This window comes from Aspergillus karnatakaensis (assembly GCF_047715665.1).
Source record: "Aspergillus karnatakaensis strain CBS 102800 unplaced genomic scaffold BJY04scaffold_124, whole genome shotgun sequence".
Lineage (NCBI taxonomy): Eukaryota > Fungi > Ascomycota > Eurotiomycetes > Eurotiales > Aspergillaceae > Aspergillus > Aspergillus karnatakaensis.
In genome coordinates this window covers 1-26,453 of record NW_027395836.1, presented here as the reverse complement: position 1 = coordinate 26,453, position 26,453 = coordinate 1, and the positions used below count along the sequence as shown (strand labels likewise).

Here is a 26,453-nt window from a genome sequence, read left to right as displayed (position 1 = left end):
CACACACACACACCCACACCTCTATGGCTCTCAGCCAGGTGAAAAAAAAACCCCTAAGGGAATAAAAATCCTTTTTTCCTTCTTCTTCAAAGATTTGATATCATGTTCTGAAGCCCATCTTCGACACGATCATCATGCGCGACACACTATCCTACAGCGCGAGTAGATTCTCCAAAACATCCCTTGTCATAACCTATATTGTTTTCTTTTGACCTGATAAATCGAAGTATCGATCGACTAACAGAAGACCAGATACAATCAATCATCCTAGTAATTAAGATTAAAAAGGCACCTATTCCACATCCGCTTCACTCCTTCTTTAACCCACCTGGGGCATCATCGCAGCACTAAATTGGCCCGCAAATACCTGCAAGAGAATACAGAATATGCTACCTGATGCCACCCTGCCTCGTGCACAGAAGCCAGTGATGGCCGGTAAGCCAAAAAAACAAAGCGTTCTTCTTCCCGTCTTATACCTTGTGTGTCTGTACCTTAGTTGGGAGACTAGGCAAGGAACAAACATGAATTACGCCTTGACTCGTCCAGAAGACTTCGCGATTCTTTCCTTCGTTGATTGAAACTACTGTATAAGTAGATAATACCTGGACTGGAATAAGCCCTTGACAGGGCTTGGTTTCACGTAGAAAACTCCCCGCGCATTGATGTTGTGTAGTTAGTACCTAAATTCTCAAACAGCTAGATAATCCCCTAGTATGGTATTTGTTGCACTAATTCAATGCAACCGGGCCTACCTTGCTCGTCGGCTACCTGGTTATATGCTTCGGCAATACGACTCCAGCATGGAGGCCGGGGACAGCGGGGGTAGGCCAACACTGATTACTGTCATGTGTCATTCCACTCCAAGATCTAGAGTGGAGTTTGGAGTCTGCGGTTCAGAATGATACATCTAGTATGCCCTCGAGGAAAGGTGGGATACGAAAGTCTTATCCTATCCCTATATGGCAGCCCCATTCACCACTCGTCCTCGAGCCCTTGAGTCTTGACCATGGCTAACTACAATCATACAGCCAAGAGATATATCGAAAAATCAAGCTATGCTAAGCAATTCTTGGACAAGTAAGTCTTTAACACCTAAGAAATGCCAAGGATAGAACTACTAAGAGTTAAATAGAGGGTGGATAGTTCTTTGCCCAGCTATTTAAGAAGCCGGCTGGCTGCAGGAACAAAAAAAGTGCTCTTAGGCTACTCAGTGCGTTTACTTGCTTTCATTCCAAGGATAACCTGGCCACTGCAGATGCCAGAACCAAATTCAGTGGATATATCTTTACTTTTTCTAGTATAATCACCCGGAAACCTCCCGAACCACAGTTCTAACAACCTGCATTTATACTCCATTTCACACCGCATGCTCAATTTCCACCGTCTTCCCCTTCACATTATGTGCCTGGATCTCCTCATCTGACGACACTCCCTGTAATCTGTTCGCAACCTTCACAGTCTCGAGAACCGAGAGGTCTTTCTGGAACAGATCCTCGAGTCGCTCGAGACTCTGCCCCATTGTCTCCGGGTACAGGAAGTAGACCGAAACCACATACGTGAGGCCAATAATCGCAAAGACGATGTAGAATTTGTACCCGATGCTTGAGAGCGCGACGGGGGTGACCATTTGGACGAGGAAGTTCCTGCACAGTACAGTGTTAGCGGCGCTCTCTAGGGGTGGGCTAGGATGGTTGGGTGGCCGAAGTTCATACCACAGCCAGTGATTCGCCGTTGATATCGACGTCATCGCAACACGGAGCCGACTCGACGCGACCTCCGTACAGTAGAGGAAACTCGGGCCGAGAAAGCCAATCGGGAAGAAGAAGTTAAATAGGAAGACGAACAACGTGCTGGCGATTGCGGCGCTGCGGTTGTCGGCTGAGAAGCTGGTCATTATAGCCATGCAGGTCATGCATGTCGTGATGCCGACGCCGCAGACAATGAATAGTTTGCGGCGGCCGAAGGTGTCGATGGTAAATAGGGAGATGAAGGACGAGAGGAATTTCCAGGTCATTGCGCTTGCGGCTAAGATCCGCGTGACCCCGTCGGAGAGGTTTAGGTTGTTTTGGAAGATTGTTGTTGAGTAGGTGCTTATTACTTGCGCGCCGGTCATCTGGATCCAGAATTGGAGGCCAATGCACAGCATGCACCGGTAGAAGAGCTTGCCGTCTTGCATGGTGAAGATGTTCTTCACGGAGGAGGTGCTGGCGGCTGTGATTTCGAGGGAGTGTGAGACGGCGTGGATCTCGAGGGTGATTTCTTCGGCGTCTTTGTCTACTCGTTTGATGCGGGCGAGCTCTGAGGCTGCTTTTCCCACGTTGCCAGTTTGGACGAGCCAGCGGGGGGATTCAGGGAAGAAGAATATTGACACCGATAGAAGGATGGATAGAAGGCTTGGAATGGCGAGCGGGATTCGCCATGAGACATCATCTTCCTGGATTTTCGAGAACCCAAAGTTGATCCAGTAGCTGACTGCGTAGCCGCTTGTGATGAAGATTCCATCGATGACGACGTGTCTGCCTCTGTTTAGGGCTTGAGAGGATTCAGACTGCCAGACTGGAACGGTGGCGGAGAAGATACCCACGCCCATGCCGGTTATGATGCGGCCGATGAATAGTTGAGGTAGGTCGAAGGAGGAGCATGAGAGTGCCTCTCCGATTAGTGTGAGGATTGCACCGATGCATATTGTTTTTCTTCGGCCGAGCCTGTCGCCGATGAACGAGCAACTTGATGCTCCGGCGGCGGCGCCGAGGGTGAAGGACGAGACGTACACACCTTGTATGACGGATCGATCGGATTTCAGAGCTCCGGTGACGTGCTTTGTGTCAAGTTCAGGGAATGACTTGGTGAAGGCTTCGAAGGAGACGAGGGCTCCGACGACAACTTGGTTGTAGCCGAAGAGGAAGAAGCAGGGGAAGACCACAAAGGCGGTTTGTAGGAGATGCTGGATTTCGGCCTGCTTCATCTTGAGTATGTTAGGAGAGAAGTTTGCGGAGAGACTGGGGTGATGGCGGGGGTGACATGTTATCTACATTCTGGGGAAGATTATTCGACCTCTAGATGTCCGGTTAAGCTACAGTATACAGCCGACTTCGGGTCGCGGGTACTTTAAACGATCCATATGGATGCTGACGCGAGTCATCAACATATGACGGCTGTCTTCTTGAAATCTCCATGAAGTGTATTACATAAGAAGGTAAGAGTACCCAGAGGGTTTGTAATTGATGCATATGATATCGTTGAGAGCCCTGTATGAGTATCAGCGCTTTCAGGGCTGGGACTTATCGAGGCCCATCTTCAATGACTCCGGCTAGACGGATTGCGACTGCGACGGCATTGATATCGGCGGCATTCAGTGAGGCCATTCATATGCCCACGAGACGCCTGTGTAAAGCTCACTGGGATCATGGATGACTTGGATAATGAGGCAAATCCTCTTGAAAAAGTAGCCGGGCGCTGGGCATGCTGTAGTTGTATGAAGCTGGAGGTGGGGAAGGGTTTAGATCAATCATCAAGTCCTTCGAGTCTGGGGAAGTGGATTTGAACAGGATCTAGGCCCTGCAGCGCTGTCAAAAAGAATGCCAGCTGTAAGGGGGTCAATGTGCAGAGATTGCGTTCCTGGCCAGATGTGCCTGAGGTTTCCGACATTTGATCAGGGGAAGCCGCCAAGACACACGCGGCAATGACGTAAATCAAGCCTTCTTGGTGAGAGCTTCTTACGAATCCTCTAAAATTAGTGTCCACTCACGCCGCATGCGGATCATCCGGTCAGAATCTGATTGGCTGACTCTGGCTCACTAAGCAGCTAAGCGTTTTGTCAGATTCATCATCTCCTTGGCGCCCGTCGCTCCTTCACAATCAAGCCTGCTGTTACTCCTCTCTCTCTCTCTTTTTTCTCAACTGCAACCATGCGTCTTCTCTTTCTAGGGGCCTTACTGGCCTCTATCGCTCCCATTTCTTCCCTGGAGATTCAGCTCAACGATCCTCGTAAGTTTGCGCCCTGCAATTCGCTCTTTCGCGCCACATTCTAACCCGCATTCCACGCAGAATCCATCAAGGACGCCGCTGCCAAAACCGCCTACGGTTCGCTCACGTGGTATAAAGGCAATGAAACCGGTCAGAATCCTGGCGCATTCCCTGAGAAATGGTGGGAAGGCAGTGCACTCTTTATGAGCTTGATCTTCTACCAGTACTATACCGGCGACGACCAGTACAATGACTTGATCACTCAGGGGATGCAACACCAGGCGGGGAATGGAGACTACATGCCGTCAAATTACAGTAGTTATCTCGTGCGCAATTATTTTCTCCTTCAATCGCGGTCGCAGCTGCTAACCTGCGCAGGGAAATGACGATCAGTTTTTCTGGGGCGCGACCGCGATGACCGCGGCCGAAGTCGGTTTCCCCGAGGACGACTCCGAAGACGCATACTCATGGCTTTCGCTGGCGCAAGGAGTCTTCAATTCGCAGATCGAGCGATGGGATACAGAGAACTGTGGCGGTGGTCTTCGGTGGCAGCTCTACCCGTACCAGGCTGGTTATCTCATGAAGAACTCGATCTCAAATGGTGGTCTGTTTCAACTTGCGGCCCGTCTCGCTCGCTACACGAATAATGATACGTACGCCGACTGGGCCCAGACAATTTGGGATTGGTCTGTTTCGTCGCCATTGGTCAACAATAAAACGTGGAACGTTGCCGATTCAACCGATATCAACGATGGCTGCTCAACGCAGGGCAACAACCAGTGGTCCTACAACTACGGCACCTATCTGATCGGCACGGCGTACATGTACAATTTGGTGAGTAGCGCTGACCATACCTGTATCCATGTGCTAACAACACCAGACTGAGAAAGCGGAATGGAAAGAAGCCACGGAAGGCCTTCTTGGTGTCCTCCTCAACACCTTCTTCCCACAGAACATGGGGGGCGGTAAGATCTTCTCCGAATACCTATGCGAGGCGAAAGAGCTCTGCAATTTCAACGAAATCCTGTTCAAGGGCATCGTGTCGACCTGGTTAACCTTTGTTGCGCTCGTCGTTCCCGAAACGTACGACCAAATCTTCCCGAAACTGCAGACCTCCGCTCAAGCAGCCGCCCTCTCCTGCAGCGGACTTGACAACAACACCTGCGGTGTGCGCTGGTACGAGTCGAAATGGGACGGCTGGGTCGGCATGGAAGAACAGATCATCGCAACTGACGTCTTGTCATCGTCGCTCGTCTCCGAAAAGATGAACCCTCCACTCACCTCTTCAACCGGTGGTAACAGTACGAGTAATCCAAATGCCGGTGTCGGTGACACGTCCAACACAGGGAACACGCCGAGGGCTATTACAGCTGGCGACAAGGCTGGCGCGGCTATTGTCACCGTTGTCTTTGTTGCGCTTTGGGGTGGTATGATTTCGTGGATGATTCTCGGGGGCGATATATGATCTATTTATTTGTTTCGTGTGTTTTTAGCCTTTTGTATATTTGGTTTCGGACAAGGAGTTTAACTGTCAAAACGATCTTCATAATCTACTAGTAACAAAGCTCTCCATCGCCCGATTAGCTACTATCTCCAACTTGGCGTCATACACATCTCCCCCGCCCTCACTTACATGGCTTCTTTTCTAGAGTAACATAAAGTTCAGGTAGTAGCTGCTGACCCCTGGTAGATCCAGCTCTGCGTGCCAATTCCCAAGTCCCCTGCCCGCCGCGCTCTATTCGTTCCCTCCCTCCACGGCAGTTAGAGTTCAACTCAAAATGTCTATTATTTCATACACTGCTCTTCTTTGCTTGAAATACATGTGAAACGTATGCTGGATAGGGTTCTAACAAGGTTGTAGGCCCATATCCCACGCGCCATCCGACTCATTCCCATGTCTAACAAATAATCAAGCCAAGACGTTCAACGTCTGTTATTAATAACTTGAGTGTCAATGACGATTCCTACATAGCTACGACCACAGCTCTGCCCACTGTAGCGAAACCTATATAGCTCTTCAAGTACCTTGCTTTATCTCAGCTCCTCTACGTTTTGTTCATAGGATCTTGACATTCTGCCAAATCAATCAGCCACATCATGCACTTCGCATCCTTTCTGATCTCTTGCGTCCCCTTGGCTTCGGCCGTGCCGAATATACCATTCTTCTATTTCCCCCACGCAAGAGTTGTGCAGGATGCCGCCTGTCTACGTTCTTGCTTCATGGATAAGCCTGCTTGCCCTGTGAATATGGTATCCAGCCCAACCACCCAAAACTATGAGCTCTTACGCTGTTATGATCCGTGCTAATACATATCTCTCTCGCCCACAGGACGCAACGCAACTGGTATGTCTTGTCTTCAAGACACAAAGACACCACCATCCATCCCCAGGTCTAGGTCGTGCGCTGACACTATGATAAAGGACAATTGCTGGACCTGCTGTCTCCACAGTACCATAAACGAAAACGAAAATAACGGTGATCAGAGTCAATCTTCGCTGATTGTTGATACGGGGGCAAGTATTTTCCAGCACGGTATGTCGTCGTACACGTCTCTCTCCTTTCAGATCGCGGGCACTAAAGAAGGTCTTGGTCTTATCTATATCTGTATAGACGACCGTGTCCCCTATCTGAAGCACTGCTGCAGAAGAAGCGACTGCACCAAGTGCTGCACGGGGCATTACTGCTATACGGGACACCAGCATAATCAATATGATGGGTACTGCGCTCAGCGTGGAACGGATGTTTGAGTTTGAGCTTGTGTCCTGTAGTTGATTAAATTAGTGAGTGCTGGGGCTTTGGGGGTGTTGGGTGTTGGGTGCTGGGTGCTGGGTGCTGGGTGCTGGGTGTGGGTACTAGGTAAGGTTGGAAGCTAGAAGTTGGGTAGATGGTGAGATCGGATCGGGATTGTGGTCTGTTGGTGTACAAGTGTCTGGAAAAGTGCGAATTGTTTTTTGCAGGTGTGTCTTTTGGGCTTAAATTGTATATATTGGTGGTTTGTTCTTTTTTTTTTTTTTGCTCCTTTTTCTTTCTCGCGTTGACTAAAGAAAGTGCTGTAGGCTGGGTGATCGTGGTATATGACTCGAGTGAATACCGCCCTTACTTACTCGAATTTTGCTTACTGGCTACTAGCTGGGCTGGATTGCTTGTGCTCTGGCTGTTTTGGGTTCTTCTTGAGGTCTTGGGAACATTTTACTGCATATCCATTCTTGTATCTCGCCCCGAATAATTCACCGGGATTGTGGCGGCGAGATGGGCCTTGCTGCGGCTATGAGAATGAGGTGGGATCATCTTGAGGGAGGCATATGAAGAAGCGGACCTAGTTTAGAGGGCTGAGTCTCCATATTACGTAGTTTGAATGTGGTATTAGGTAGAGTGTTGTAGGTGGGTAGTATAGAGTATCGGAAGCATCCGTCCAGTCTCACCGGAGCAGGTATTTCGGTTGCATCCGATGGATAGATCAGTCTCCAAATGATTTCCAGTAAAGATATCCGAGCACATAACTAATGTGATGCCATGAGAAGACCCTCCATCTACCGGACATACAATCACACCCCGACCCTGACCCCAAGACGAAGATCCATCAACATGGCCACAAGAACCCAGCTCAAGACCTCAGAGGGCCACATCACGCTATCCACAACAAATCAGAACAACAGGTAAGTCGCAACCAGCGGTATTCCACTGCCATCTTATTCATTCTTAGTACCAGCAGCTACCTGCATCTCCTCCCACCAGCCTCCTTCGACACACACGTTCACGTCTTCGACCCAACGATAGCCCCCTACGCTCCAAACCGCGCATACACGCCCGAAGACGCGCCGCTGCAGAGCCTGCTTACCTTCAACAAGAGGATCTCACAACGTGGCTCAGAAACCGGAATCGTCCTCGTCCAGCCATCACCGTATAAAGCAGACTGCACGGTGTTGATGCGCTGTCTGCAAGAGTTGAAGGCTCGGTCAATCCCCGCGTACGCCATCGCGGTCGTAGATTTGGACACCATCACCGACGATGAGCTCGGTGGCATGCACGGCCTCGGCGTTCGAGGGCTCCGGTTGAATTTCCAGGCGGATGGGAAGAGGCTAGATGTTGGGTCTTTGGTAGGGACATTGAAAACGGCAGCAGAGCGGATCGCACGATTGCCCGGGTGGGTGATACAGTTGTTTGTGCCTGGGTGGGTGTGGGATGGTATGATTGGGAACTTACTTATCCCTGGTGCTGAATTGAGCTGAATGAGCTAATGATTGGTAGAACTCTACGAGTGTATCTCCGCTCTCCCAGTCTGCGTAATTGCTGACCATTTAGGCGGCCTGAAAGCAGCCTCGAAACTCCCACTGCATCTAGCACAGAGTCCGACGTCGCAGCCGGGCTTCGCTTCCCTGGTGGACCTTGCTCGGCTGGGTAAAGTTGTCGTTAAGGTCTCGGGTCTCTATCGGGCTTCTGACCACACTGAGTCATGTTTCGATGACACCCGCCCGATCATACAAGCCTTTGCGAACGAGATTCCAGAGCAGTGTATCTGGGGCAGTGACTGGCCGCATACAGGGGAGGGGAAAGATCGGGTTGGTAAAGGGGACTTGAGTAAGAAAGAGCCGTTTAGGGAGATTGATGATGAAGGGTTGTTGAAGAATGTTAGGGAGTGGGTTGGGGGTGAGGTCTGGGAGATGATGGTTAGACAGAATCCAGGGAGGGTGTTTCGGTGAGGGTGTGTACTTTAGTGGCTCGTGAGTGAGCCGATGGGGGTTGTGTCATCTTGGAGTACTTTATATGGCGGACTGTGTCGGTGGGTTTCTAAATCAAAGCTTTTCGTCGTGGATGCTGGCATACATCAACATAGGAAGTACGGGTTCATATACGAATTGACATCTACACGACAAGGGCTGCCACCGGACAAGACTGGGAGCCTTGCATACGGTAAGCATCTTCTCTAGAGACCATGACCATCCCAAAAGCTCTATTCATTCCAATCTCTTCTAGCTTCATCCGTCAGCCTACCAGTCTAGTGATTCCACACCTGATCTGTCTAAACTTGCACCTATATTCTCCTCCTCAACTTGCCCGCTCAACCCAGCTCGAATCCACCTTCGCCTCCTTCTCACCCTCAACACTATCCTCGGCCCGGATAATCGGCTGAGCAAGCCGAAAAGTCGATCTCTCGAAAATCAAATCAATCTCCTCAAGACTCAGCCCGCTCGTCTCCGGTACGAAGAAGAAAGCATAAATAAACGCCACCGCGCAAAAAGACGCAAACAGCACAAACGCGCCCCATTGGTCTGTACCCTCCAGCAGCGACGGCGTCGCCTTCGTGATGGCGAAGTAAAATAACCAGTGAAAGCACTGCGAGAGAGCGCCCCCAAACGACCGGATCCGGTTCGGCCATAGTTCCGCGCCAAAGAGGTAGGGAAGGCTGTACAGGCCGATTGCCCAGCCGAGCGCGTGGATAAAGATTGCTGCAATGGCAGCGTCCGATGCACCCTCACTTACGCTGTCTGGCGCCTCGAGGAAGTAGTGGAGGTACCCAGCGAGATAGGCGTGGCAGATTCCTTGGATTGTGCAGCCGATCATCATGGATTTGCGGCGGCCGACGACGTCGACGAGGATGAGGGAGGCGGCGAGGCAGCAGACTACTTTGGTCAGGGAGTATAGACCCGTTGAGTAGACTTTCACCCCGGATCCTGTGATGCCGATTAGGCCGTAGATTGTTGGGAGGTAGTTTGTCACGGAGTTTGCGCCGGACATTTGCGCGAGGATGTAGGCGATGATTGTGAGTTGGACGCGGCGGAGGTTCGAGCGGACGAAGAATGTCTCTTTCACAATGCTGAGGTAGCTACTGTCGGTCTGTTCGACTTGTGCGGTCATGCCGTTGTATTCCTCTGCAACGTAGGCGTGGCTGAGGGAGAGGCCGCGGAGACGTTCGAGGTTCTCAAGGGCTTCCTGCTGCCGGTTTTGAAGGAGCAGCCAGCGAGGAGATTCAACAGCGAAGAAGGAGAGTCCAATGCTGATTGCTGGGACGAATGTCTGCACAAACCAGGCGATCTGGTTTTGTAGGTCGCTGGACGCAGAGATATGGCGCGAGCTCCCGTATACCGTGAAGACACCGACCATTTGACTCGACAGCATGCAGACGTTGAACCAGAGGGTCATTAAACCGCGGCTTGTCTTGGGAGCTATCTCTGAAATTGTCATGGGTCCCACGACTGTGAGAGCACCAATGCCTAGACCTGCCACGATACGCCCTATATAGAGGGCTCCAACATGGCCATATGCAAAGCATGAGATGAGCGAGCCGATGATGTATAGTCCTTGGTATAGACGTAAAGACCAGATACGACCGAGGCGGTCGTTCACGAGGAAGGAGAGCAACGCTCCTACACCGGCGCCGAGGTTTACGAAAGAGATCAAGTTGGAGATTGTGCTGTCGTTCAGATGATAGGTTCGACCGAAGGAGGGTAGTTCCGTGATCGAGGCAGCAGAGCCCTCATCCCAGCCTAGCTGGGTCAGTCTGTCTGGTATGGAAAAGAGAAGCAGACCACGTACCTTTTGCGCAGCCGCCCAGGGCAAAGGCAATGACAGTCAGAAAGAGATGCCGGTTATAGATTTCGCGAGGCGAGTCTTTTATCGCGTTGATGTACTTGACTAAAGAGGCTTGTTGCTTGGCCATGGTGAAAGTCAGTCTCGATGTCTCGTTGGTAGGCAGAATACAAGCTGGGGAGGAAAGCATTTACATAGACCACCCCGGATCGCCTCCCCGCAACGACCATCGCAGATAATAGCGGAGAATTGATCGGATGCATCCGACGGATCAACCAAGCCCTGTCGGCAATGATACCAACGTACCTAGGTACGATCCGAAATTGGAGTAGAGTCATTCCATCTTTGTGATGCCAAATCAAGGGATGCTGATTCCTGTGTTTGAGATTCAGCCGTGGACCCGTCTCGACACCACCTTCTGTATTAGCAGTTTCGAGCAGGCGAGGCCGCCCCTGGAATAGGGCTCATGCCCTACTCCATACTCTCGACAAATTGTGATCTGCAACCCCCCTAGCCTACGTTGCCAAAGATGCGTGAATAGATATCTGTCTAGGTATTATGAGCGGTGGCCGGCGAGCTTGAATGCTTGGTCTTCGGGCCGCCTACTAACCAACTATAGCCGCGTAGCGAGTACCGGATGCCTGAATCCAAATACAAAATGAGGTTTTAGAGCAAGTAACAAAGGGACACCTCTCACTAGATAAAGTACAAAGCCTCTTGCCTGAAGTCCCTGAAACCCGCCTTTGCGTAGGTGAATCGCCAGCGGCATGACCCCGGATTAACGTCGGTCCCCGGGGGGTTGTACTCGTCGAGTCGTCGGGTCCCGATTTCGATGGTGCTAACCAATCACGGGACGCACCATGGACGACAGACTGGGTTCCTTGATGTGTTCCTGGAATCGATGAGTCGCTTGAGTGTGAGTGCGGCATGATGATCAATGGGTAGTCATAAAAGCCTGCCCGAACCTCCTCGTCCGCCCCGGAAGTTGGAAGTGGAACGAACTAGCCAGTCGGGATGCAGTTTGGGCGTTAACTCGACTTGGATATCTATCCGATTGAACCAATCAATCCGGGTGGAAGATTGGGGCACCGGGGACAACGAATGATGATCGGTCTATCGGACCCATTTTACTTTATGTAACCCTCAGTGCAGTTGATGACAAGATATAAGATCTTTCTTTACGGAGAGGTTCAACCCTCACATCTAACTCTCATTCTTCCTGCTTGAAGTGGAAAAATGGTACAAATCAAAGCATTCGAAGTCGAGCAGGTAACACCTCTCTCCTTCTCCTTCTCTCACGACAAATCCCCCATCCCAGCCTGTTAAACCCCACTAACACCCCCAGTGGATGGACACCCACGAAACATGGGCAACCCACAACCTAGCAGAAACATGCTGCGCCTCCATCTCCCTCGACGACCTCGTCGACTTCTCCAACAGCACAACCGCAAAAACAGACCTGATCGACTACACCCAGAAACAAGTCTACGGCGCCATCCGGGGCTCCTCAGCTCTTCGCTCAAGAATTGCAGATCGGTACGAGAGTATTGCCGACACAGACGACGTCTCAGAAGACAAAGTGCTTATCACGAACGGTGCTATCCAGGCGAACTTCCTCGCGCTGTATACCCAGCTTGGTCCCGGGGATCATGTTATCTGCCACTACCCGACGTATCAGCAGTTGTATTCTGTTCCCGAGTCGCTGGGCGCAGAGGTGAGTTTGTGGAAGGCAAGGGAGGAGAGTGGGTTTTCGTTGGATGTTGAGGAGTTGAGGGGGTTGGTTAGGGGGCATACGAGGATGATTATTTTGAAGTACAGTTTATTCCAACTTTGATGGAGGGACAGCGCTAATGATGAAACTTGACAGCAACCCGCAAAACCCCACCGGCGCTGTTCTGCATCGGGACGCTTTACAGGCTGTTGTGGATATTGCCCGCGAACTTAATATCACTATCCATAGTGATGAGGTCTATAGGCCGCTCTTTCACTCTCTGCCCGCGGGGCAAGGGCCACCGCCGTCGATACTGGACTTTGGGTATGAGAATGCTGTTGCGACGGGTTCGTTGCACAAGGCGTTTAGTCTTGCTGGGATTCGTGTCGGGTGGATTGCCTCGCGGAGCAAGGAGATCATTGAACGCTGCGCTTCGTGTAGAGACTACACGACTATCTCTGTGAGTCAGATCGACGACCGGATTGCGTCGTTTGCCCTTTCGAGCCCCACGGTGGAGAATCTCATGGAAAGGAATATCGAGCTCGCAAGGAAGAATCTCGCTCTGCTGGAAGACTTCGTGCGTGAGTTTGAGGGGACGGTGAGTTGGGTAAAGCCGCAGGGCGGGACGACAGCATTTTTGAAGTTTCGCACGCACAAGGGTGAGCCGATCGATGATGAGGAGTTCTGTAAGCGGCTGCAGGAGAAGGTTGGGGTTATGTTTGTTCCGGGGCGTCGGTGCTTTGGGGATAGGGTTGATTATAGCGGGTATGTTCGGGTGGGATTTGTGCCGGAGCATCAGGTTATGGTTGATGGATTGAAGGCGTTGAGGGCGTTTATGGCGTCTGGGTATGGGAATGTGCCCGCTGCTGTTTAATATTCGGTGACTAAAACAGAACCATTTCGAGTCCGAGGCTGGAAAAGTAGATATCCCATGGTAATGAGGTGTTTGAATCCCAAAAGCCTTTGAGGAGTTCTCGAGCGCGGGTGAAATTGCCCAGACCTAGTTTTTGCATATGGCCCATACGGTCTTGAATCAAGTTCCGATCGTTGGGGTCGTCGGTCTCGCAGCCAGCGCTGAAGATCGGCCAGAGAATCAGGATGTTGGCAGATGAGGAAGCGGGTATTTGGGCAATAGCGTTGAGAATGTTGGTAATGTCCGTCCTGACTATGGGATCGGCTTCTGAGAGTTTCCGAACTCGCCGGTGGAGGTGTAGTAGCGAAGAATGAACAAAAGCCAAGTGTGTGTTGCGCAACTCTGCTGCGGAGAGACCTGCAGGTTCGGGCTGTGTCGCGGTTGCTGAAGCAACTAGGGAATAGAGCCTGTCCTCAACCAGGGTAATTTCACTATCAAACGCCTCTTCGGTGCCGACGTTCAAACCCCCGCTGCTGATTAGATGGGATACCCGGAGCAGTAAGGGCACCAGGTCTAGGGAGTAGCCACACAGGGGGTCGATCTTGAATCCCGGAGATGTCGGTGGAATAAGTCTATAGCAAGGTATACTCTCGCTGTATAGGGAGCGTACCTGAGCCCCTGACATGCCTGAGAGGACGTCCATTGTGGTAAACCATTTGGTTAAGCAGTCAACATACAGGTCATGCGTTGACGATTTACGGCTGTTCAAGAAAGTCGTAAGCAGCTGACCGGCACCAGAGAGGTGGGTTCTCCAGATGTGCATGTTGCCGTTGCAGACGTCGTTAGTACAGAGGGCCATAGAAGTGGCGACTGTCTCGGCTGTAAGTCCTCGTGTACTCTCTCGTAGTGTAGACTGCAGGCTCGAGAGCGCTAGAGTTGTATATTGCAGGCACAGAATCCTTGACTTTGAGCTGGTGTCCTGTACAAGGCGACCGTGGTGACTGCACGCTGCAGCCAATAACGCATAGAAAAGATGCGGAGTCTGGAATGACGAGCTGACCAAGCTCTGTAGGAATATTGATGGCGCAGCTGGAAATAGCCTAAGCGCGGTCTCGGTTCCGAAAACATGCATATAGAATCGGCTATCCGCCGATGATAGTAATGGAGATGGGTTCAACATTGGCTGAGAGACTAGAGACCCCATCTTGAGAGCATTAGATGTGCGTCTGGCATGCTTGCGCGGCGCCTTGTCTGGAACAATAGTCAGGTTGTATGTGCAGCCCCTAGGATAGCGCAGGTATCTTGAACAAGTCGGCCTCTGAAAGTCACACTACACGAGTCATTTCAATGTAATCAAGATATAGAGTAAATGGATAACGTACCCTGACCTTCTTACGCTTACATTCGGTGCACCCGTCCCGCCTCCGCCGGGATCCGCTCTGGCGTGTGCTCTTTGCCACTTGCACTGTGTCAAAAACCATGGTGGAGACTTCGAGAGGTGAGCTCATCTTCCTGCTTTCTTCAGTTTGTTTGAGATGCCCTCTTCTTTGATGCAGTCACCGAAACATCACGGAGGAGGATGAAGTGACTTGATGGAAAAATGAGAGTGGAGCTCGGATGGAAGGATGGATCGCTTCGGGTTAACTAAGCGATTGAGCCAATCACACTGCAGCATGTCTGTAGCAGACTAGTATGAAAATGGGTAATACGTTGCACACCAATGCAGGGTGCTTAGGGCTCCCATCGGCCTTATACAGGATCCTCGGCGGCTGGTGTGCACGATTCTACCAGCAGCTTGTTCATTACTGCCCAGGGCCAGGTATGGAGAAGGCTACGCGCCTCGAGATCACTTCGATCAACCAGAAAGCACGGAGTGGCAACGGCCCTGTTCGTTGCTGGGCTGGAGATACGCTACAAGGATGGGTGGACTTGGAAAATTCATACCAGACCTCTCACGTTAGTATCAGCATCAAGGGTATGCGCAGATATACAATACCAAGTGCGACAAATACTTACGATCACGATAGGAGAGGTCGTTGCCTCCTTGAACAAATGGAAGCATTCGCCTTGGATGTGGTCCAGCGCCACACATACAGTATTTGACATTCCGGCATCGCACACCAGCAATTCAGAGCAAGATGCGTCAACGGAGAAGACCAAATTCTTCGCCCAAATACCTCGATCCTTGAGAACATGCGCTTGTCAGCATACCAAGGTAGTAACCGGCACCCACAGCCACGAGCAACACACTCAAATACCTCCAAGTATTAACCACGGGAAATGCCTGCAAATTCGGTATTACATCAAAGTCGTTATATTCCCACGAAGCAGGCTAAAAGTTGGACGAGCCTCAACCTCGAGCATCAGCCTTCCGATACTGCTCTCCCCACGACGCCTTGCAATTTCTATCCCAGATTCTGTCAAAATTCTAGAGCCACAAGCGGCCCTGCATATCGGTCAGTACCAAAGAGGTGTTATGGCTCGCATAATTCCACCCGATACGATATTCACTTCTCCCACGACAGCACGTATAACGCTATGTCCTAAAGTCCTCTTAACCTTCAACCCTGGCAACAACGAGCACCTTAATCCACCGGCCCTCAGGAGCCTGGAAGCAGAATTGTCCGCAGAAACACGTGTTTCACTTTCTCCATCTGGCTCGATACCCAACAATGATCCTCCTTTTAGCAACACGCATGATCGATTCTCCGACTTACTGGCAACCCGCATCGTGTCTCTCGACTCGCAGACTTGGGAGCAACCCACGATTTCCGATGCGATGTATACGGCACAAATATTGGTTCCACTCATTACCTCGTCGGTAACCGAATTGACTCGGTCATTCTCGTCGTGTCTTGCTTCTCGATCGTACTCTTTGGCTATACAGATTGCATTCCAAAGTAAAGGGGTAGCGAGACTCAACTTGCATGTCCCGGTTATGGTTGAGGACTGTAACATACTGGATACCTGCAGCACCTGAAGAGACAAGCTCGCTATGCATCTAACGGTCTTGAATATATAGAACGCTATTCAATTGCGAAAGCACCGCGAACGCCACTGTTTTTCAGCTACGCGTTTTTCATACTGGAATCCTTGCTATTTCCAAAGCGATTGATAAAAAGAACCTGCACGGCAAGCAGTTGACGGACAGTTGGGTGGCTATACTTGCCGACACGGCCTAAGCGGATCTCAGGGTCCGTTCCTCTTCAATATCCTTGCTTTCAGAGTGACTGAGGCGTTGAGTACTTACTTCACCTTGTGCAAACATATATATGATAAACGATCTGGCCTTCTTGAAGAACACAGAGTGGGGTAGTTGTCCCCGGCAGGGCGTAAACAACTGCGGGGCATCTCGTAAGCACGCCATCCAACGACAGCTCCAAGTCTGACTCACCTCTATATCTCTCCGGAATATTTACATCTCCCTCTAACTGTAACCTCATCAACACCAAAATGACAGACCCCCTCTTCCCCCTAACCGCCTTCCACCTCCCCCCCAATGACGCCAACGGCAAGCCGGTAACCCACGTCTGCGCCGCCGGCGAAACCCTCCCCCTGCGCTCCCACCAAGACGCATTCACCACCTACCTGCACGACAAATCCTCCGGCCACGTCAGCCACGCCGCCAAATCCGCCCACGTCGACAGCGCACGCACCCTGCTCGCAAAATCCTGGAACGTCTCCAAAGCCGAGATCGGCTTCTCGGCCAACGTCGCCGATGGCGTCTCCCTCCTGCTGGAGTCCCTAACATGGGCAGAAGGCGACAATGTCGTTCTGGACCCAGATGATTTCCCCAGTCTTATTGCGCCGTTTGCGGTGATGAGCCAGAGTAATCTTGAGAAAGCGGGAAAAGCGGTGCCTGAAGTGCGGTATGCCGGTGAAGAGCATCTTGAGTCCGTTGTTGATGGCAGGACTCGGCTTATTGCGATCAGCTATGTCTCCTATCTGAATGGCGCTCGGGTGGATTTATTGCGCTACCGCGCGGTTGCGGATAGCGTTGGGGCGATTCTCGTCGTCGATTATTCCCAGGCGGCCGGGTATATGGCTATTGATGCGCGGATTGCGGATTTTGCGTTCTCGGCTGTGCATAAGTGGTTGCTTAGTGTAACCGGTGTTGCCGTTGCGTTTTGGAATAAGGCGCGGCAGCCGGATTGGAGGCCTGCGACGGCGGGGTGGGCTTCGTTGGAGATTGGGCATCCAAGGCCGCGGTGGGGGGAGGAGAAGTTGGTGTTTCGAGACGATGCGATGGTGTTTATGAGGGGGAATCCGGGGCATTTGGCGGTTTATGTGCTCAAGGAGAGTTTGGAGTTTCTTGAGCGGTGGGATGTAAGGGTTGTTGAGGGACATGTGCTTGGGTTGACGGGCAGGTTGTTGGAGGGGTTGGAGAGGGAGGGGATTGTGTCTTCGACGCCCAGGGAGAGGGAGAGGAGGGCTGGCAGTGTGACGGTGCATTGTGAGGGGGCGGCGGAGATTGTGGATGGGTTGCGTGAGAGGGGGGTTTATGCGTGGAATGGGAATGGGAGGGTGAGGATTAGTTCTCATGGGTATAACTGTGAGAGAGATGTCGAGAGGGTTTTGGACGAGTTTCCACGGTTGTGGAGGAGGTATAATGCATAGGATAGGGGTATATGGTTACTGTGCGTTTGTTATAAGCTATCTATCTATATCAGCCCCTCTATTGAAAAAGCAAACAAAACCCAGCAACCAGCAAAAAACAAACTCAAAGTCAATCTGAAACCGGAAATAAGCTTATCTGAAGCCACCGCCACCGTCTCACCCTTAATCCAACTAACACCTCGGGTCATTGACCGGGAAGTAGTCCTCAAACTTGTTGCCATCCTTATCCGTGGTGACCATGCAAGAGCAAGCCCTAAACACCCCGTTAGCCACAACCACTCACCCAGCACACAGAAGAGAACAGAAACAAACTCACCCTCCCGTCTCGGGATCAGAGGCATAATTGAACCCCGGCTCATCCAAGAACTCAAACCACCGATCCACATCCCAATCATTCCGATCTGCCAACTCCTTAAACCTCTTCGCCACATCACAAACCGGCAGCGTCCACAGCCCAGGGAACTTGGCAAACGCCTTCTGGTTCTGATCCGACCGCACGTCCAGAATGTTCCCGAGCAGCGACTCAGACTCGAACTTGAACCCGCCGGACTTGAATGCCTCCACCGAACTCTCAATCGCGTCCCGCGGGTCAATATCGTATTTGTCTTTCATTTCCCCCCAGAATTCAGGCAGCGCGGCGATCTGCTCGCGCCCGCCGGCGGGGTCTTGCCCTTCGACTAGCCGCTGGATGAAATACCCGTACCCATCTTTGCACAGCTTTAGCCGCGAGTCGCCGTTGCCGGGCTCGTTTTCGTTGCATTCTTGCTCTGTCATGGGGATTTTGACGATGTAGACGCCGCGGCGCTTCCAGATGTCGTTGACGAGGTTGGCGAGGACGACCTGATTTGAGTGGTTTGTTAGTTTAGTTATACTCCTGGCTGTCCATTGTGATGGATACATACCTTGAACAGCCAGTCGGAAGTCTCCTGCTGCGTGAGGATCGGCCTCGACAGATCAGTATTCAGACTGGGGATGTCCCTGTAATCGACAAAGGCGCCGTCGGAGATAAGGTCCTTGATGTGTGTCCCCTCGTGCTCGCCTGAGCCCATCAGGTGGATGTTCATGTCCTCTAGCTCTCGGAGGTTGACTCCGAAAAAGGAGTGCACGAATTCAGCCTCTTCCGCGATATTCTTCAGGCTGATATCGCTTGCTTGGAGAGTCGCTGTGATACTGCGTGCCGCACCCCCGAAGATCTCCTTGAAGCTACCTGCTGCTGCACTTCCTGCGGCGACAGCTCCAGCTGGACCCATCCACGCAGTTAGAATACCGATGATCGATACAACGGCGCTCAGGGATTCCGTGGCAGCGAGGTCCTTCAACGTCGAGCCCGGGTCGAAATCTTGCTGGATGGCTGTCTGAAGCGTGGCGTACTGGGTGTTAGAGAGCCAGAGCGCTTCACGGAGTTTATTCAGGAACTGGTTGAAGTTGGCAAGTGACTCGAGAATCAGGTATGCCTTGCCGGTATCAGCGTCCTCGGCAGGGTCGAGATCGCGACATCTCGGTGCGGAGCAGGTGTTTGGGAGCCCGCATCGGAAGGTCTGCCCTAGACCCCAGTCGGCGCCGAACTCGACGGCGTAGTTGGTCGTGCCGCCGTTGTTGTCCCACCAGGTGGTGAGGTAGTCGTCGGTTTTTTCGTCCTCCCAAATTTCGACGTCGACGGCTGGGGTGGGTTTGTTAGCAGAGTCATTGTGAATGGGGGGTGGTCGTACCTTCGCCTCTTCGGCACCAGTCGCCTCCGATTAGGATAGGTGGTGGGTTATCTTCGTCGCATCCGTTTTCCCATTCGCTGGCTGCACCGGTGCTGTCGGACGTGACGGAGATATAGTCCGCTCGGCCGTCTCCGTTGAGATCGCCAAAGCGGATCATTGAGCCGTCGGTTCCTACACCGGTGGCGATGGTTTCCTGGCAGGTTAATTGTTAGGCTTACAGGCTGTATAGTGTCCGGTTCATGAGTGTTTGCTTACCCAAGGAATCCAGTTAACCGCACCCCCAGCGTTGTACCAGCAGTCGATTGAACCATCGCTTGGATGAACCCACAGGTATTCAGCACGGCCGTCACCTAGAGAATTAGCATCTTCCACACTAGACCAAGAAAACAATACCATCAATATCCGCAAACGCAATGTCCTTCCCCTCAGCCCCAACACCCGTCGCGATGACGCCCTTCGGGTACCAGATCTGTGTCCCCGGAAGGCCCCCTCCGTTGAAGTAAGCAGTGACGGCGCTGTTCGAGTCCACCCAGAGGTAATCAGCCCGTCCATCGCCATCTAGATCTGCAAAATGCACGCCCGATCCGTCCTTTCCAATTCCAGACGCGATCTGGCCTTGAGGAACCCAGACTCTGCGACCAGGGTAGGCGTTATCAGACGGGCCCGCGTTAAGCCAGCAATCAACAGCACCATTGGAATGCACGACAAGATATTCCACGTCGCCGTCACCGTCGAGATCGGCGAAGCGGATTTGGTCCCGGGTGGCACCTACACCACTCGCGATTTCGCCTTGAGGAAGCCAGATTTGGTTGCCGTTGTTGACGCCGCCGTTTAGATACGCGATGACTCTGCCTTTGGCGTCGATTGAGAGGTAGTCGTCTTTGCCGTCGCCTGGGTGTCCCTATTAGTTTGTAGTAAGGGTGTAAAGCATAAAGGCACACCCACCGTTAAGGTCATGAAATTGAACACCTGGCCCGATCATCGAGACGCCTCCCTTGCCGCCATTTTGCCACTCAGAAACCTCACCATTTGGCCCAATAACCAGGTAATCACTACGACCGTCACCGTTCAGATCCGCAAACGTGATATTTCCCCGGGGACCAACCCCGGAGGCGATCTGGCCGTGAGCCCACCACCGAGGAAGCTCGCTGCGAGCACCGGCTGTGTTGGTGTAGAGAGTCACGGCGCCTTGTTCGGAGACCCAGAGGTAGTCCACTCGACCGTCGTCGTTCACATCAGCAAGCCGGACGCCAGCACCTGCTCCAATTCCGCTCGCGACCTCACCTTGGGGAATCCAGACGGGCTTGTCGCCGGTTCCAGTGTTTAGGAATGCTTCGAGCGCGCCTCCGTCGCCGACAACTAGGTAGTCGTCGCGGCCGTCTCCGTTGATGTCGCCAAAGAGGATCTTGTCTCTACCGGCACCAACGCCAGTGGCAATTTCGCCTTTGATCGGCGTCAGCTTCAAGAATTGTATTAGGGTGGCAGCTCTTACCAATCGGATTCCAGTTTGGCTTTCCACGAGTACTCCCGGGTTGGTTGAGGAAGCAGGTTACTGCACCTCCCTCGGAGATCCAGAGGTAGTCATCGCGGCCATCGCCGTTGATATCAGCGAAACGGACTCCATCGCCGTCTTCTCCGAATCTGGTTGAGATAAAGGTTAGTGTCAAGGTAACCAGCCGGAAGACGCACTCCTACCCAGTTGCAATTTCCTCCAGCGGCTGCCACACAATCTCATCAGCATTCGCCCCAGCAGTATTAAGGTAAGCAGTGACTGCTCCACCCTTGTTAACCCAGAGATAATCATCCCGACCATCTCCATCAAGATCTCCAAAGCGAACCCCAGTCCCAGCACCAATCCCACTCGCAATCTCCCCCTTCGGGTACCAAACCGCAGTATAACCTTCCGACGTCCCAACCCCCGAAGCGATCTGATCCTGAGGATACCAAACAGGACGCACACTACAAGCATAGCCACCCCCAAGATCCACCCCCTGCACCGGCTTCTCAATCCACCCCTTCTCCCCAGCCTCCACAATCGCATCAAACCAAATATCCCCCATATGATCATACCCGACATCATTCGGATGCAACCCATCAATCAACTCCGTCACCCCCGTCATATCCACAACCATCACCTTCATCCCCTCCTTCGCCCTCGCCTCCACAATCCCCGGAATCTTACTATTGAAGCTATTAATCCTTGCATTCGTGTTCGTCCCCGAAGCAGGGATAATCTTCGCCACTAAGATCGCCGCATCGGGACACTCCGACGCAATCTTATCGATGAATGCCGCGAGCCGCTCGTGCGCCGTCTCCGGCGCATAAGGCCGGTTCATGTCATTTGTCCCGGCGTGCAGGAGCACGACGTTCGGCCGCATGGCTAGCGCCCGCTCGGACCGGCCCGAGATCTCGTGGATCGTCGCCCCCGGGTAGCCCTCGTTTGCGGGGTCTTGCATGTTGCCGGCTGATTGCGTCCCGACGAAGTCTTTGGCGTTGGAGATGTGGTTCCACAGCTGCAGGCGATAGCCGTTGCCGTCGCTGCTGAGGTAGCCGTCTGTGATGGAGTCGCCGAGGGGGAGAATGCGGAGGCTTACGCCGTTGGCGATTGTGGCGCGGGGGGTTAGGAGCGGGGTGGTGATGTTGATTGCGTGGCTTAGGGCTAGGGTTGCTGATCGGAGAGGGGGTTAGATATCGTATGCAATTTGAGGAAGATGGTAGAATGGTTGATACTTACCCCAGAGAACCACTGAGCCGATGGCCCAGGTCGATCTTGGCCACATGGATAAGAGTCTTCCTATGCTTGCTGACAAGAAAAGAGTGAGAGAGTCTTGCTAGAGATAGAACACACCATGATCGCAGAGACTCAGTCCCTTATATACCCCGAAATCCACACTAATCTCACAATCCCCTTCTCAAAAGCCGAGCATAGTACCAACAACCACCAGAGCTGCGCCCTGCGCTGCGCTGCCCTTGCCTGCCCTACCCTAACGACATTACCTCCTGTGAAGGACAAACCCTACAAATCAAATCCACCCATCACCGCACATGTCTTCAAGTCGCAGTACAAATCCAAATCCAACCCGAGCGCCCTACCATCCCGTCCCACCTCTTCATCTCTGCAGATCGGGGGCCTAGCAGCTAATCCCGAAGAGGAAGTCCTTGGCATTCTTGGCAGGGGCGGAACGGCGCCGCTGTGCCTATCAAGTGGGGGAGTAGTGTCGGTGCTGTTCTGGGTGTGGTTCTGTGTCTGGGCCTGAGTGGATGAATATTCTCGTGTTATATGGATGGGTCGATGGATGGTGTGGGAGGGAGGTTTGCTGTGTAGTATACACGTGCGTATGTTGTTCGTGGTCCGGCTGCGTGGCTCGGCGGTGCCGGTGGGCTGGACCGTATGCATGTCGGTACCGGTAACGCTGGCTGGGGTCTTGACGCTGTGCAAGCGATTAGACTGACGAAGAGATAGTTATCTCGTGTTCTTGTGAGCGATAAGATGCTTCAAAAGCGAAAGCCGATCGTAAAATGTGTTGCGTGCCCCTGGGAGAATGCAAGATGGGCTGGATACGAGGGCTGTACCGGCTGTCCGCCGGTCGCGGGAGGACTTTGTCAGTCAGCCGTTGGAATGTGTTGGGTGGTGCACTCGAGATGCTGCTGCTGGGAAAGGGGGACTTATCTGCGTTGTTGGGTGTGTGAGTGTCCCGAAGACACACGGCATCCGTGTCGATGGTGCTTGTTTCGCGTTGAGAATTGCTTGGTGCGCGTCTGTCGCGTAGTTGAGCAGGATCTTATACCTAATAGTGAGATACTTTGTGTAGTCCGTGTGCCGTTCTATACTTCACGGTAATCGAGGTCATTGGGTTTGTCGACTAGGAAAGAGATGCTGTTGTCGTGGTCGTCGTTGTCGTCGTCGCCGAGGGTTGTGTGGTGGACTGTTGTAGCTTGATTGTTTTTGCGATTTTTGCGTTGTGCTCTGTCTATTCACTTGATATTCGTAGTTCAAGTTGGGAAAAGTTGTTTAGACAAAAGTCTTCTGGTATGCCAAGTGCCTGTGCGGCTCGTGTCCTCAACCATCCTTCGTTGCGCGGAAATATATATCAACAACTTCACGACATCACAACTTCTATGGAGGCATCCGATCGATTTACGCTTGCACTACATAGCATATTCTATATCCATCTTATTCGCTGTAAGCGACAGATCTTTGAGAGTCTCCTGCCCATCTCCTACCTTCGAATCTTCGGCCGCATAGTAAAGATGCGTGACCGGCACCGTCACAAACCAGCCACAGAGGCTGAAGGCGCGGATAAGTTACCTTACTTGTGGGGTAAACGCGCAAGACAGGGATTGGCAAGGAAGCGCCGCGCGTAAAGTGAACGTCCCCTCTTTCACCTGTCAACCTTCAAGCTACCCCAGGCGGATCTGGAGACTCTGCATCACTCAGAAGTCTATTCAATGGCTCCGCGCATTACGTCGGAAACTTGGACCGGAAAATCCGATACCTTGCTCAGCTTGCTGTTATCTTTTCCCTTGGCGTGGGCCAGTCTACCGTGAAGATCTACACCGGAGGACGCCGGTCGCCACCGCATCCATTTGCATCTCGCTCGGATCACAAGTCCGAGACACCCAGATGCCTCCGGGGCCTCCAGACGGAATGAGTTGTCTTTCTAAGGGGGCTTGTAGAGGATTAGCTGAGCACCTCGGATAGGTGTTAGTTGTCGGCTCGGATGGAGGACTAGCCGGCGGGATGAGGTCACCAGGTCACCGTTGGAGAGCGTCGTGCTACCAAACGTTGGAACCATGCTGTGTCAGGGGCGGGCCAGCGGTCTGGACTTCATTGATGTTTCGTCGGCGGAGGCTTGGCTGGCAGCGTTGTTGGAGGCTGGTCTGCTCCCAATAGCGCCACAGCAGGAAACGACCTCAGGAACTTCTCGTCAGCAGTGTTGAGCGTGGTGTTGACTGGGTCATTGAGAAACATGCGTCCCCCCTGATCGTATCATTGAGACCACGGCCGAGTGAGTCACATGCGAGCTGTCTTCAGCCATTCCCCGACTCCCCGATTCACCATGGAGGAAGCTGGTCAACTCGCCTGCCAGAAATTTCAACTGTTCAGATAGCGGCCATTGGGCTGGTTTCTCGCTTGTGGATATGCACAGGGGTGAACTCTGCTGGATCTCGGAAACTCCGTCGGCCAGCTTGCGAATTGGAACAAACGCACCTCAGCCTGCCACTGGGCATTTTGAAAATCGAGCCACCTTAGTTCAGACTATCTGGTAAGGTTTGGATTATGATTCAAGATGCTCAGGACGTGAACTCATCGTGGTTTGCGCCGCACGATTACGATTGGTGTGTTCCTGCACTGCCACCCGATGACATCGAACCGTCTCCAAAGTTTAAGCAACGAGGATCTTGATCGGAGCAATCAGATCAACCCAAACGGCGACGGGCCCACTCTGTGGAGCACTATTCAATCTTCTGGGGTGCTGTTTCCCTCTTGGCAGGAAGTTCCTGCTGATCTGGTGATAATCATGTTGCGGCTTTCTGCCCGAGATTTGAGACCATCTACTCACATAGGTGAGTCTCGATGTGCGAGACAGACAGAGTTACTATGAGGCATTTTCGACATGAGACAGATGCTGTAGCTGAACGGGGTCCGAACCAGAGAACCTACGCTCATTGAGCCTCAATTTGACGTTGATTGAAAGCCAGCGCTGACCTCTTTCCAAGCTCCGACTCGTGATGGGGCGACAGCTGAGTAGAGACACGACGTCAGAGGCTTCGTGAATGATTCAGACCAAACCACCTGGCACTCCCTGTCTGGCCTAGACTGGTCGGAACTGAGATTGTCGATCAGCCCGCCCAGATTGCAATTCAGCCTTCCCCTGGGCCCCCCAGATTCCCGCGTCAGGGAAAATGCTGCGAGTCCTGACAATCTTTGGTCCGCAAATGAGATCTAGACTCATCTATTCCAGCTGTGATAGCAACACAATGAGGCCCTATGCTGTTTCGACGGGCTCAAAGCTGGCTTACTGCGCAGCTTCAGGGAACCGGATCCGCGGCCCGGGAAACCGGGTGATGATCGACGAAACGGAGACTTGCGTGCTGGCTCTGAGCAGTATTAAATTTAACTTCAATATTTCGGAGACATGCATAATGTGATATTCACTCAGCCTGGCGCGGTGTGCCTGAGACCTCGTATATGCGCTCATGAACGTTAGCTGCCACTGACCGGATGTTCCAACATTTGGGTCATCCAATAATGCCAGCTCAACTCATCAAGCTGAACCAAGACATGTCATGATGATCACCTACGCGGCGGCCTTGGTGAATAGTCCGCTAGGCTCCAGCCCTGTTCCCGGGGCAAGACTGAAGCCCAGTGTTGCCTCCTGAGGCGTTTTGGGGACGAAGCGTTGAGATGGTCTCAAATTCTATGATTCTCAGACAACGTTCATGTGAAATCAGGATACGAGGTGCTAACTAAGTTCGCCCTCCGCAGATTTGCGTTGTGAGTTCGGAATTGAGGAGAATGGGCAGGGGTTAACATGGAGTCGGTGAAGGTCTCAGAGACTGTGAGGGGAACGGCATTGTAGGGAACAGAGATTGCCTGTGATGGATTTACTCTGCGCAGTTTTGCACCAAGTGACGGGCCATCTTCGGTATGGACAAGGAGATCTCAACAATAACAGGCGATTCAATTGCAAACTATGGAATAGCACACAAAACAATGAAGAACTAATTACAGAGGCCTGCGAAGCTGGTCACTTCTTGCTACGCCTGGACCGTCCCTTCGGCGTCTCATTCCCTAGGCTCTCGGTGGGTGTTGCAAGGGCTTGTTTCTTCTCCTTTCCCTTTCCCTTTCCTTCCCCTTAGCCTTGACACTTTTGCCATTGGCCTTTGCGCCACTTTCCCCGATGGCTTTTTCCTTGCCCCTGGTGCTGCTGCCCTTGTCGTTGCCCGTGCTGTCACCGTTGCCGTCACCGTCATCGCCCTTGTCATCGCCCTTGTCATCGCCCTTGTCATCGCCCTTGTCATCGCCCTTGTCATCGCCCTTGTCATCGCCCTTGTCATCGCCCT

At 52.4% G+C, this 26,453-nt stretch overlaps 9 protein-coding genes across 9 annotated transcripts; 5 read left to right on the top strand and 4 right to left on the bottom strand.

The window, feature by feature from the left end:
* Nucleotides 1–1,357: 1,357 nt before the first annotated feature.
* Nucleotides 1,358–2,965, bottom strand: BJY04DRAFT_225215 (general substrate transporter; the record flags this gene model as incomplete). The annotated part of the gene is made up of 2 exons (XM_073718171.1): nt 1,358–1,643; nt 1,713–2,965. 2 exons carry the CDS (start codon nt 2,963–2,965, stop codon nt 1,358–1,360), a joined length of 1,539 nt encoding a protein of 512 aa, XP_073564081.1.
* Nucleotides 2,966–3,908: 943 nt separating this feature from the next.
* On the top strand, nt 3,909–5,431 carry BJY04DRAFT_226345 (glycoside hydrolase family 76 protein; the record flags this gene model as incomplete). The annotated part of the gene is made up of 4 exons (XM_073718397.1): nt 3,909–3,987; nt 4,048–4,292; nt 4,345–4,800; nt 4,847–5,431. The coding sequence occupies 4 exons, from the start codon at nt 3,909–3,911 to the stop codon at nt 5,429–5,431; spliced, it is 1,365 nt and encodes a 454-aa protein (XP_073564080.1).
* Nucleotides 5,432–7,552: 2,121 nt separating this feature from the next.
* Nucleotides 7,553–8,667, top strand: BJY04DRAFT_225213 (amidohydrolase family protein; the record flags this gene model as incomplete). The annotated part of the gene is made up of 3 exons (XM_073718170.1): nt 7,553–7,623; nt 7,671–8,152; nt 8,216–8,667. 3 exons carry the CDS (start codon nt 7,553–7,555, stop codon nt 8,665–8,667), a joined length of 1,005 nt encoding a protein of 334 aa, XP_073564079.1.
* A 346-nt stretch (nt 8,668–9,013) lies between these two features.
* On the bottom strand, nt 9,014–10,625 carry BJY04DRAFT_226344 (general substrate transporter; the record flags this gene model as incomplete). The annotated part of the gene is made up of 2 exons (XM_073718396.1): nt 9,014–10,452; nt 10,502–10,625. 2 exons carry the CDS (start codon nt 10,623–10,625, stop codon nt 9,014–9,016), a joined length of 1,563 nt encoding a protein of 520 aa, XP_073564078.1.
* Nucleotides 10,626–11,731: 1,106 nt separating this feature from the next.
* Nucleotides 11,732–13,663, top strand: BJY04DRAFT_226342 (putative aminotransferase; the record flags this gene model as incomplete). Its single annotated transcript, XM_073718395.1, has 3 exons — nt 11,732–11,764; nt 11,841–12,307; nt 12,363–13,663. The coding sequence occupies 3 exons, from the start codon at nt 11,732–11,734 to the stop codon at nt 13,078–13,080; spliced, it is 1,218 nt and encodes a 405-aa protein (XP_073564077.1). The 3' UTR covers nt 13,081–13,663.
* Nucleotides 13,091–14,540, bottom strand: BJY04DRAFT_225210 (Zn(II)2Cys6 transcription factor; the record flags this gene model as incomplete). Its single annotated transcript, XM_073718169.1, has 2 exons — nt 13,091–14,389; nt 14,442–14,540. The coding sequence occupies 2 exons, from the start codon at nt 14,538–14,540 to the stop codon at nt 13,091–13,093; spliced, it is 1,398 nt and encodes a 465-aa protein (XP_073564076.1).
* Nucleotides 14,541–14,757: 217 nt separating this feature from the next.
* BJY04DRAFT_225209 (uncharacterized protein) lies at nt 14,758–16,241 on the top strand (the record flags this gene model as incomplete). Its single annotated transcript, XM_073718168.1, has 3 exons — nt 14,758–15,034; nt 15,087–15,840; nt 16,082–16,241. The coding sequence occupies 3 exons, from the start codon at nt 14,758–14,760 to the stop codon at nt 16,239–16,241; spliced, it is 1,191 nt and encodes a 396-aa protein (XP_073564075.1).
* Nucleotides 16,242–16,483: 242 nt separating this feature from the next.
* Nucleotides 16,484–17,766, top strand: BJY04DRAFT_204156 (pyridoxal phosphate-dependent transferase). The gene has a single exon (XM_073713446.1). It carries the CDS (start codon nt 16,513–16,515, stop codon nt 17,674–17,676), a length of 1,164 nt encoding a protein of 387 aa, XP_073564074.1. The 5' UTR covers nt 16,484–16,512; the 3' UTR covers nt 17,677–17,766.
* An 81-nt stretch (nt 17,767–17,847) lies between these two features.
* On the bottom strand, nt 17,848–22,165 carry BJY04DRAFT_225207 (uncharacterized protein; the record flags this gene model as incomplete). Its single annotated transcript, XM_073718167.1, has 10 exons — nt 17,848–17,929; nt 17,993–18,516; nt 18,579–19,336; nt 19,386–19,578; nt 19,641–19,735; nt 19,779–20,276; nt 20,331–20,828; nt 20,878–21,026; nt 21,081–22,053; nt 22,120–22,165. The coding sequence occupies 10 exons, from the start codon at nt 22,163–22,165 to the stop codon at nt 17,848–17,850; spliced, it is 3,816 nt and encodes a 1,271-aa protein (XP_073564073.1).
* Nucleotides 22,166–26,453: the final 4,288 nt, after the last annotated feature.

Excerpts from the sequence above, each read along its gene's own strand:
- BJY04DRAFT_204156 (XM_073713446.1), top strand. The coding sequence starts at position 16,513 with ATGACAGACCCCCTCTTCCCCCTAACCGCCTTCCACCTCCCCCCCAAT.